Source organism: Argentina anserina, chromosome 6 (assembly GCF_933775445.1).
Source record: "Argentina anserina chromosome 6, drPotAnse1.1, whole genome shotgun sequence".
Classification (NCBI taxonomy): domain Eukaryota; kingdom Viridiplantae; phylum Streptophyta; class Magnoliopsida; order Rosales; family Rosaceae; genus Argentina; species Argentina anserina.
The window spans coordinates 23809303-23821670 of NC_065877.1; the positions used below are offsets into that span (position 1 = coordinate 23809303).

At 36.2% G+C, this 12368-nt stretch overlaps 2 protein-coding genes across 2 annotated transcripts; both read right to left on the bottom strand.

Annotated features, from left to right (window-relative positions):
* Positions 1 to 697: 697 nt before the first annotated feature.
* On the bottom strand, positions 698 to 3677 carry LOC126797119 (uncharacterized). The gene is made up of 5 exons (XM_050523794.1): positions 3464 to 3677; positions 3040 to 3111; positions 2798 to 2920; positions 2565 to 2639; positions 698 to 1014 (listed from the first exon to the last, which is right to left on the bottom strand). Exons 1-5 carry the CDS (start codon positions 3675 to 3677, stop codon positions 923 to 925), a joined length of 576 nt encoding a protein of 191 aa, XP_050379751.1. The 3' UTR covers positions 698 to 922.
* A 1050-nt stretch (positions 3678 to 4727) lies between these two features.
* On the bottom strand, positions 4728 to 10231 carry LOC126801260 (katanin p60 ATPase-containing subunit A1). Its single transcript, XM_050528764.1, has 7 exons — positions 9985 to 10231; positions 8432 to 8939; positions 7935 to 8129; positions 6955 to 7199; positions 6615 to 6773; positions 6374 to 6461; positions 4728 to 5375 (listed from the first exon to the last, which is right to left on the bottom strand). The coding sequence occupies exons 1-7, from the start codon at positions 10104 to 10106 to the stop codon at positions 5094 to 5096; spliced, it is 1599 nt and encodes a 532-aa protein (XP_050384721.1). The 5' UTR covers positions 10107 to 10231; the 3' UTR covers positions 4728 to 5093.
* Positions 10232 to 12368: the final 2137 nt, after the last annotated feature.

Genomic DNA, 12368 nt, shown 5'->3' on the forward strand with positions numbered 1-12368 from the left:
TATTACAGATCAGAGGTCCACATCAGGATACTTTACATTTGTTGGAGGTAATCTTGTTACATGGAAGAGTAAGAAACAAAAGGTGGTAGCTCGATCTAGTGTTGAAGCAGAATACAGAGGTATGGCCCATGGAGTATGCGAGTTGTTATGGCTTAGAAATTTGCTGCAAGATTTGGGTGTTAAGCCTAAGTATGCTATGCAGCTGTACTGTGACAACAAGGCAGCTGTTGATATTTCACATAATCCTGTACAACATGATCGTACAAAGCATGTGGAGGTTGATCGTCACTTTATAAAAGAGAAGCTAGATGGTGAGATCATTAGCTTTCCTTTTGTGCATTCGGAAGAGCAACTTGCAGATATACTCACAAAAGGAGTGTCTAAGAAGGCATTTTATGACTCACTTAGCAAATTGGGCATGGTCGATGTGTATGCACCAACTTGAGGGGGAGTGTTAGCATGAGTCAAATATACACACCGGATCTCACCAACCAAATCTCTAAGCCGTAGTAATTGACAAATTATCTTTGGTTTCATACTTGTTAATTGGTAGCCTAGAATCCTATAAATACCTTGTAATTATTCATATCAAATATAAGAGATTGTAGCTAATTCTACTCTGACACTCATCTGATAAACAATATATATTGCAAGATGAGTTCAATCTCTGCCGTAGATATAACAATACATGGGAACAATGAACAATTCTTTTATAAATCGTAATTCATGATCTATTTGTTATAATTAAGTAAGAAAACTGTTGTTGCAGCCAAAGTTTATAAACGAAAGAAAACAAAAGAAAGCCCAAAAAAAAGAAAGACCGAATGCTCAAATCATGGCCGGCCTGGCATCATGTGAGCATATAACATTAATTTCCAAAAAAAAGATTAAAAATTTTCGTGCTTCATTATCCCTAGCTTTCTCAAATCCATGTAAGGAAGATTGATGTCAACAGTATCATAGTTACTGCAAGGAGATTCCTTGAGCAATTCAGTACACATGTGGCAGTGGAACCTATCATAACACGAAGACAAAATTTTAAGAAGAGTACATGATTATGAGAGTTAGGATTATATTACCCTCATTTGAAAACTAAAACATAAGTACATCAATTATTTAATTCTATTCAGTTTCGATACATATGTTAACTACTCTGTTACTGCCTATGTTATTTTCAAACAAATGAAGGGTATAATTGTACTTATATTGTCAGTTTGAGTCAAATTGTTCATCTTCCTTATAGCATGGACTTTGGATTGTGAAGGATATACTGATAAAAATATTTGCAATGATCAATATATATATATATATATATATATATATATATATATATATATAGTCTCTATCCAAAGTGAAGCTTCACTCTGAAATTACAGAGTGAAGTTCCAAATTAGGCACACTTTTCAGTCAAATTTTTTCACCATAAGTGATTCAATATTTAGGTATGATATTCAAGATCATCTCTACAAAATTTCATCCAATTTGACAATGGTTTGAGCTTTCAAAATTGGGATTTACACGAACGGTTCACGTTGAACAGTTTTAATTCATTCATTGATTTAATCTAATTTCAATACCTTAATGATATCCGAATCAGATGAAATTTTGTATAGATGATCTTGAATATCATACCTAAATATTGAATCATTTATGGTGAAAAACTTTGACCGAAAAGTGTGCCAAAATTGGAACTTCACTCTGGATAGAGACTGTATATATATATATATATATATATATATATATATATAGTTTCTATCCAGAGTGAAGGTTCACTCTGAAATTACAGAGTGAAGTTCCAATTTTAGCACACTTTTAGGTCAAATTTTTTCACCACAAGCGATTCAATATTTAGATATGTTATTAAAGATCATCTCTACAAAGTTTCATCCAATTTGACAATGGTTTGAGCTTTTAAAATTGAAATTTACACGAACGGTTCACGTTGAATAGTTTTAATTCATTCATTGATTTAATCTAATTTCAATACCTTAATGATGTCCGAATTAGATGAAATTTTGTAGAGATGATCTTGAATAGCATACATAAATATTGAATCGCTTATGGTGAAAAAAATTGACCGAAAAGTGTGCCAAAATTGGAACTTCACTCTGTAATTTCAAAGTGAAGTTTCACTCTGTATATAACACTCTGGATAAAGACTATATACAGAGTGAAGTTCCAATTTTGGCACACTTTTCAGTTAATTTTTTTCACCATAAGCGATTCAATATTTAGGTATGCTATTCAAGATCATCTCTACAAAATTTCATCTAATTTAACAATGGTTTGAGCTTTTAAAATCGAGATTTACACGAACGGTTCACGTTGAACATCTTTAATTCGTTCATTGATTTAATCTAATTTCAATACCTTAGCAATGTCTGAATTAGATGAAATTTTGTAGAGATGATTTTGAATAACATACTTAAATATTGAATTACTTATGATGAAAAAATATGACCGAAAAGTGTGCCAAAATTAGAACTTCACTCTGTAATTTTTAGAATGAATGTTCACTCTGGATAGAGACTATATATAGGTAAGCTTTCGCCTACACGACTTACTAGTTTTTGTAGAGCTTGGAGCATCAGATTTGTCAGAAGGAAAGCCAAGCTTGTTGCAATCTCCTCCAAAAGAGCCTAGTTGAAAAGCACATATAAATAGTGGAAAAGTTAATTGTGATAATTAAGAGAACTAAAACAAAAAATTTGGTGAAGCATTCCCGCTGAATAAGTAAATAATGTATGAGCTATAGTTATGTACACACGTATGTGTCTAATGTGATGAACTAACTTACATGTTTTAAAGCATGGTAACAGTGGATTATCCAACAAGTTCAATGAGCCTTCAAGGCATTGGCATTTGTATCCAGTTCCATCAGCAATGCAGGTTCCCTCTCCACACCAAACAAGTCCACATTCTGCAGATAGATGCATTACGTATCAAAAGTCCGTAGATACTGAGAAATTTTCAGTGGAGCTCAACAGATGGTAATTAGTACACGTTAATTGAAGGAATTGCAGCTACATATATACTTACGTGGTGGTAGCAATGGCGGAGAGAAAGGTGCAGGTTGTGAGGGAGATGAATTGCATCCTAGGTTAATAGTGCCTGCAAATTGTTGTGATAAAATCCAAGTTTTACAGTCATTTACTGCATGGTTAATTATTGCAGATGAGGACAAATGCATAATATTTCAAGTTTTTTTTAGAAGAAAATTTCAAGTTAATTTAGATCAAAAATATTTTTTTTTTTATCTTGTACGTAAACTGATTGCCGCCTTGAAAAAGTACGAAAGCAATTAGAGTTGTTAACTTCACCAAATCTAGAAATACTTGTGTTTAATTATTCACATAATCCTTGATTGAAACGATGACCCACTTAAAAAATAATAATGTCATTTTCTAGTTACTGAAACAAATTGACCACTTCCTGCAGGGGCAAGGTTAAGAGAAAGACTCACAGTTTGGAATTAGACAAGATGTATAGGGAAAAGGGCCAATCTGAATCTCTTTCCAACCAGGGTTACAGTCGCATTCAAAACCCACACGTCCGATAATAGGCACAATTACTGAATGACTAGTGTCATTAGAAGGCCTGCATTTTCCTTGCCCACAGTTTACCAATGGAAGTTTACAAACATCAACTGCCAGGGGACATAAACCCCACACTATCATTAGACATTCAATTTACTTACCATTACAACAATATACATGCATACATGAAATATACATATGTGTTAATGTGTGTGTCAATCAGGGCACTCCCAAGTCCCAACATTCACCATGATCAAACCTCATTCAAATGATCTAAACCCATAGCTAGGAGCCAGGATCAGACTTGTAAACACACAGCCAGAAACTAGAGTACCGGCCATGCTAGGCCAAAGGGGGTTGCTTAAAGCTTACCGTGTATATCGTCTTGTGTTGGATTTGGAATCGACTGTGCAGAACTTATTGTGGCAATGAAGGTGAAGAGAGTAAAGAGAAGAAGGAGACGAGTTTCCATAATCTTTGGATTAGACAAGGTTGGTGGAGAAACTTAATCGAAGATGCATTTATAGTTAAAATGGTGGTGATATTAACGAATGTCTTATTTGATTGCCGCCTTTTTTCATTTCAACTATTCTTGAAAATATTCTACCTTGGTAACAATGTTCCCTGAAGACGTGTTTGATTCTCCCATTTTCTTATTTTAAATTGCATCACAAACACCACCTAGCCAAGAAAACCTCTTTATATTACTTTGTTTAATTTCTGCTTTCTTTGAGGTACGGTTAGTAAATCCGTAGGCAAGACTAAGACAAAGGATTGCAGACAACTGGGGAGTGATTCACCTTCCTAAACTTGCCGTGTGTCTAAAATGTGGACTGAGGTACCAATAGAGGTAGTGATATGGGCAATTGGATATCTACCAGATTTATAGTATAAATTGGTTGAATTTAGCGGTAGATGTTATGCAGCAAAAAGAAGGCATTAAATATAAAATTGGTCACGTCAATTCCAATAACCAAGGTTCAGGCAAATAATAGATTGCTCATGAAGAAAACAGAGTTTTGTTTTGTACGTTTAAGAATACCTCAGCCGACAATAAGCGACATTACATTCTTGTTCTAATTTTTAAGATGGGTTCGGAGGAGTATACATTTCAAAGTGAAATTAGCTAGCAAGCTCAGAACATATTTCTAAGTAGCTGTGCCAGTCTTTTGTGAGAATTGTATATCGAAATCAAGATAAAGATGTTTTGTTACATATTCTGACATATTACAAAGGTGTTGACATCATTATTTTCATTCAAATGTCTAGTTCTGGATCAATTGCATGAAACTGAAGTACCTCAGTTATTGAATATAGTAGATCTGCAAATAACAGATTCTATACATAGCACGTTACAGATACAAAATAACAGCAGACAGCACTTACAATTCCATTCCAAACCTTGGAATATACATCTACCTTCTCCCAACACAACACAAACAAAAAGATCAAGAGTAACAACAAAAACTAGACATTTGATCAAGAGTACAATCACTCAAAAACTCATACCCCCAAGCAACGATTTCTCAGTTAAGATATGACTCATACTTGAGGTTTCTATGCTGAACCAAACTCTGAAAACCATTTTTCATGTTTTTCAATATCAGAAGGAGAAACACTCCGTTGGACCTTCGACAAGGCTTCTTCAAAATCACACATTTCAACCGGATCCTTTGAAATCTCATCCTTCGCCATGCTCTTGATCTCATCACGTGTCTTTCCAGCTATTTTCCTCCTCATCCCATTCAAGGAAGCATCACGGCAAACGTTTGTGAGATCGTCACCACTATATCCATCTGTTCGGCGAGCCACATCATCAATGTTCACATCTGGAGCAACCTGATGACAATATATAGGATTAGAAGGAAACCCAAACAGATTCAGTTAAGTCAAAAAATATTTTTGCAACTCACTTTCACACTTTTTTTCAAATTAGTAGCTCAAGTTGATAACTTTTAATTTGATATATCACCAGGTGTTACTTGCAATGACAATGGATTAGAATTACGATTAACAAATTCCTTAGTACAATTGTTCTTCGATCGATATGGTGGGTCCAATTGTTTGCTGATGTGGATGCCAAAATGGTGCCATGTGACAAATGTAAAAAAACATTAAAATAGACTATAACCAAAGCAACTAAGGTGACTTTCATACCTGAACATGCAAGAATTTTATTATATTTTCAGTTTCTAATTGATTTAGCAACGGTATATGGTATATGCCACTTGAACCACAATTTAAGTTTATAAACTGGGGTGATAGAGACATCCATATCCAGACTTAACCTACATAATAGATTGAGTTATATGTAGAAGGAAAAAACTTGCGTACAACCAAGTATGTACGCGTGCGTCTGAACTATCTCTCATTTGCACACTTCGGGAATACAAATACATGATTTTAACCGTTCAAAAATTTAATTTATTACTAAAGATCATTTATGAAAAGATCAACATAAACAAAAATCGCTTGCTTTATTGATTGCATTAAACAAATGAACAATTATGGTGAAAGTTAGTAGTCTCATGATCAACCGTCAATTTGTTTGATGCAATCGACTTTGAAGACGATTTTTGTTTACATCAATTTTTTGCAAACATGATCTTTATTAGTTTAATTAACTTTTGAATGATTTAAATTTTTATTTACATTGCGAAAAGTAGAAAAATAAGAGATAGTTCGGACGCGCATGTACATACTAGGTTGTACGCAAGTTGTTTCCTATGTAAAAGCATCCAATTTAACTCATTTTAAGGTTATTATATTGCACAACACAATATAACCTCAAATCGATGGTGATAAACCAAAAACAGCATTATTGATGAAGGTCATACCTCAACTGTTTTCAAATTTATCCGAATAAGCTCTTTCCGGCTCTCAAAATTTGGAAGAGGGATATAAATACGCTTCTCCAGCCTCCTCCTGAATAAGTTAACAGTTAACACCAGGTTTTTACATCAAGAGCAAATCAGCACCAATCAACTAGCAGATACAGCATACATACAGCCTACCACATGAATTCCATCTAACTCACAGTTGAAAGAGTAGAACGGAGACAAAACAAATAGGACTAACCTGAGAGCCTCATCAATGTCCCATGGAAAGTTAGTAGCTGCCAGAACCATCACTATTTTACGAGTACCATCTTCATTTGTGGAGGTAGCATTTACACCATCAACCTGGACCAGAAGTTCAGATTTCACCCTTCTGGAAGATTCATGCTCTCCAGATGCCCTGAAGAATTATAGAGTGTTTCAATATGAGACAATGTAAGAAAAGGTAAGCACATATGTCACCATTTGACATGTTAACAAAGTTATGGCCACAGTTTCAAACATATATATACAGAAACAATGTTCATGCATCAAGTAAACGGTTAATAATGTTTTTATGCAAAACTGGATAGAGATCTAACCCCCGGGAATTGCAGAGAGAGTCAATTTCATCTATGAAGATTGTACTTGGCGCGTAAGCTCTTGCAAGATCAAATAAGCACCTAACCATTCGTTCACTTTCTCCACGCCATTTTGAAGCTAATGTAGCGGACGAGACATTGAAAAAAGTTGTGCCACACTCAGTAGCAACAGCTTTAGCAAGTAATGTCTTCCCAGTTCCAGGAGGACCAAACATAAGAACACCCTTCCATGGTCTCCTGATACCCTGTAATCAAGGACGTCATAAGTTTCGTGACAAAATGACCCTCACAATTGAGACATGTCAATCTGCAGTGTAATATTGGTATAAATTCAAAATGGAGGTGTGTATGGAGTTGGGTTGCATTAATATACAACATGTTGTCATATCATTTCCACCATACCGGGACCAATCAGAGGTAGTCCCAGTACTTTCCATTCCAGGACCAAAGTCTAGGTTCTATTTGTTGTTTTCTTATGATCAACTTAAGAACTTGGTTCCGGCCCTTTTTCTATGTCAATTGTGCATAAGTCTTGAAAATTTTCACTTGGTTCTACAAATGTTAACTCATGGACCAGTCCCAGTCTGCCTTCCTGTTGTAATTTATATGACCAATAGTCCAATATAAGACATGAGAATATCATAAGCAGAAATGCACACCCCTTTACTCTAAAAAGATTGGGCAATGACTTACGCCTTCTTCTTAACAAACTTGCTTACTGTAATTGCAGACCTGAAAGGTACATCTTTGGCCTATGTGTCTTCCATAAATTCATCTCTCATATTAAAACAAGCTTGCACATACATCAGGCCTAGATAAGCAGCTTAATAGCTTGTGTTGAGTGATTTTAAAATAGAAAACATGACAATACCCTGGCAACTCCTAAAGGTCGTAATCAATAAACGTCTGGCATATTAAAGAGACTAGAACATGATGCGAGATTGCATTATATTAATTCTGTTATGCCCATTCAGAAATACCTGAAAATATTCTGGCATCCACAAAGGAAGAACAACCGCTTCCTCCAGAAGTCTTTTTGCTTCAGTCAGGCCAGCAACATCATCCCATCTCACTCCAGGGCTGGTTTCCAGTACATCCCTCTCAAGCATTTCAGCCAAATCAGGATCAGGTCCCTCGTACTGCCTCTTTGGCTTTCCATCCTCAGCATCACCATTCTATAATAATTCAGAACGAAGTCAGTAAGCAGAGTTAAAAGAAAAAATTTATACCACACATTCAAACTTTGTGCTGATAAATCACAGATCATATGATTAGTATTATGATAGACTGTCACAGTTCTCTATCACACTGTATATACAAAACATATAAATTGAATCGTACTTTAGCAAAAACTTTTAGCACATCATAACTGACCAGTGAAAGGTGAAGACTGCACCTTACCTTTTTATAGCAACCTCTATTAAGCACATCAGATAGCTACAGTAGTACAGAGTAATAAAGGATATGTAGACCATACCGCTGAATCTGCCTTGCTAGATTTTCCAGAGCGGGTATCTTTCTTTCCGGGAGTAGAAGATCGGACCGCAGAGTTGGCCCTACTTGATCCACCAGCCTTTGCACTACGGCCAGGTGTGCCTGCTTTTGTTGCAGAACTCCGTGCCCAGTTTCCATCTTGTGGTGACTTCCTCATACCAACTTGACCAGCCTTTGCATTTCTTCTATTTGAAGTGTCCCGACTTGGTGGCCTCCACACATCAGGATCATCCATAGGCAAACCAGAAGAAGTTGGGTATCCTGAAGAAGTTGAGTAGCCTGAAGAAGTGGGGTATTCATCTAAGGGTTGAAAAACGAAAGACGACTTAGCATGGATCGGAGGCGAGGAAGGGCGCCGGCCTATGGGGCTTTCCTTAAATGCCTTTCTCTCTGCATCAAGTTGTTTCACAATCTCCGCTTCCTCAGAAAGTGCCTTCTTTACATTCATCCATTTTGAGCGAATCAACGGGTCATCAAGCGTGTTCAAGTGCCTGGAACCAATCAAGACGTTCATATCTTACCAGATGAACTTAGACAGGAATAAATGAGAGCAAAATCGACCATTTGCAAGTGAAGGAATATCTCCATAAACAAGTTTTCATATGCTTCTACCAATATCAATTCCTACACATAGATATCTGCCCATCTATGGAGGAAGACTGATCATAGTTATCAAAAGATGGAAAATACATAGAATCAGGTAGTTCTGTGTAAATAGGCCACACATAGCATGAGTATCTGAAATGTACACTCTTTCAAAACAATTTTTAAATGAAGTTCAAAACTGGGCACTGCTGGCATGTATATGTGCTCATGGCACAATCTACCAAAATGCACATGGATATCAGCACCGTGCAGATAGCACCAAGCTTCACTTCACCATAGCATAAGCAAAGTCTCCGACTAGAGCAATTCTCCGATCAGAGTAAATTGATACTGTTACAAAAGGAAATTGCCTTCACGTCCATAACTTTCTTCTTACCGACATATCCCTCCTACTCACTGACACTCAACCTTGCAGCAGCAAAGTTTTATCCAATATTAAACAGAAGACAGCAACTAAAACTAAATTTATCCCTTCGCAATTGCTAACATCTTCAGCCTCTTATCAGTTACAGATTTACATCCACGCCTTGAAAAACCTCGGTTGTCTAGATGCAGTTTAACACCCAAGTAGTTTGTTTCTGCTGCAACACTTATGCAAGGCCGGTTCAATATCCTCAATGACTACCTACCACTTGCATATGTATATATATGTAGCAAATAACAACAATGTGAAACTGCCATTGCATTTTGTTGCATCAGCTTAAGATTCTAAATTGAAGAAAATGCACTGACAGTCTAAAAGTCTATGCATCAAAACATAAGCATAAACAATACCCCAAGATTCCAACTTCCCAACTCCAATTGGCTCTCAATTTTCTAAGAACAGCTCAAACCCACCACACACAAAAAAAACAACCTTTACAGTCTGCATACCCAATTTGAAATGAAAGCTTCAAACTTGAAAAGAAGGGAGAGATAAGAAAACGTTACTTGTTGATCTGAGCAATGCCGCCGTCGAAGAAGATGATGGAGGTGTCGTAGAGGCCTTCCATGGCGTACTCTCGCGCCAGCTTCAGGTGGTCTTGCAGACCCACCAGCGTCGGACCCACCATTCTCGCTCCTTCTCTGTCTGATTTTCTGGGTTAGGGTTAGGGCTCGTCTGAATTAAACGCCGCCGTTTAGGAGATTTCAGAGGGAAGAAGAGGAATGGGGTTGGTTAATCGAGATTTGATTTTTAGCTGCTGTTGGGAGAGTGTAAGGGCCCATCAGTAACCGAAGTTTTAAGGCAAAAAAAAAATGAAAAATGGACCCGCAATGGTGAGACGTTTTTTTGAATCAAATTTTGCTTCCCTTTTTTCTTTTTTCTTCCTTTATTTTGAACGGTTGGGTTTGAAATTGGGAAAGGTAGAGATTTTGAATGGTGAGAACGATACATGGAGTTTATATTCCTGTTACTTTGTTAATAACTGCCAAAAAAAAAACTTAAAGAACTATACATCATTTGGACAAGAAGTTCAATAAGAGGAAGTTATTGAACTTAATCAATCGACATTTGAAATTAACCAATAAGGTTTTTTTTTTTTTTTTGGAAATTAACCAATAAGGTTGACTCATGTAGAAAGTACACGTGGCTTGTAGGTCACCAAAATCAAGTATGATGCTCAAAAGGCACATGTTGATATGTTGAACAGACTGACGGAAGAAATTTCGCCAAACTCTCAACTTCTTAAACTCGTGAAGAAGCATCAAGTTATCTAATAACTCACATCTTAATCTTGATTATATTACTAGCTGCATGGTCAATTTGGTAATTTCTGAAAAAAATGACATGTGGCTTATGGATTTGATAATTGTATATATCTATGGGGATATAGATATGAATATTTTTTTTCTTTTTTCACATACATATCTAATGAGAAAAAGTTCAACAGTACATATGTAATAACCTGAATTTCGTTATTCATTTCTTGTAATTTTATGGAGATTAATGAAATGATATTTTAGTTATATCTATATTCTATGTCTTTTAAATAGCCTTCATTCGATGTAGAAATCGGTTCGAGAATCATTAAGTCGTTTTACGAATTAATTCATTCGACTCAAGAGTCGACTTTTAATTCGTCGCTCGTTTCAGAAAACATCATTCATGAAAGTTGTAGATCTCGTTAAAACGAGTTCGTAGACATTCAACACGTAATTTTCAAAAGAGCGAAAAATTTATTACGGAAGTTTATTGTTCAGAGGGGTAAAATAGGGAGAGGATTTGAAAATATCTTCTCACACTTATCTTCTCCCTCTCCCTCCACCGAACTCACCATTTCTCTTCTTCTTCTTCTTCTTCTTCTTCTTCTTCTTCTTCTTCTTCTTCTTCTTCTTCTTCTTCTTCTTCTTCTTCTTCTTCTTCTTCTCACTCCACTGACCCTCTCATTTCCTTTCTTTCTCAAATATCTTCCTCTCCACTGAAGCTCTATCTCACCACACAAACTTCTCATTCCATCATTTCTTCATAACTCCACCAGCTCCTCTTCCTGTTAGGCCATTATCACAGCTGCAGCAGTGACAGAGACTGGGCAGCTCTCCTCCGACAGTCCCCTAACCTTTTTGTCAGTATTTTTAGGTAAGGAGTCCCTTTTCTTGACTTGTGTTGCTATGAGGTTCTATTCGGGACAGTGAGTAGAGTTTTGTTGAGTTTGAGGGTAGGGTGAAGTGTGTTAGTGTTTGTTTAACTATTTTGGGTGTTATTTCAAAGTAGTTGTTGTTTAGTTGTTTTTGTAAAAAGGGTTTAGACAACAACTTAATTGTTTTTGGGCAGTTTGGGTATGATAGGTGAGTTTGAATTTTTTGTAAAAAGATGAGATTTTGGTTAGTTGGGGTGTAAAGAGCTGAGTTAGAGTTTGTTTTAAGAGAGAAGTGGTGTTTTGGATAGAGGTGAGGCTGGCAGCAGGGCAAGGTTAGAGGTGGAAGTTTTAATTAAGTTTTGGAGATTGGATTGGTTTTGGTTAGAACCTTGAGGTAGTGAGTTACTGAAATTATTAATTAGGTTTGGATTGGTGTTTGAGAGTTTAAATTTTTGTTAAGTTTAGTTGAGTTTGAGTTGGATATAGAGGTTAAGATTTTTGGAGTGAAAGGTGTTTGATGCAATTCTTGTGAGAGATTTTAATACAGTGGAAGTATTAGGCCACTATTTTGATGTTTTGGGTAGTGAATGGGTTCTTTTAGAAAGTAAGGGAGGCTTGAGGGAGTATGGGATGTTTGAGAGTGCCATGGTTTTGTTTGGGGAAATTGTTTAGTTAAGTTGTGGCATTTTAGAAAGGTTAGTTTTGGGAAGTAAGAGAAGAAGAGGATAAAGAGGTTAAAGAGGTTGGAGTAGATGT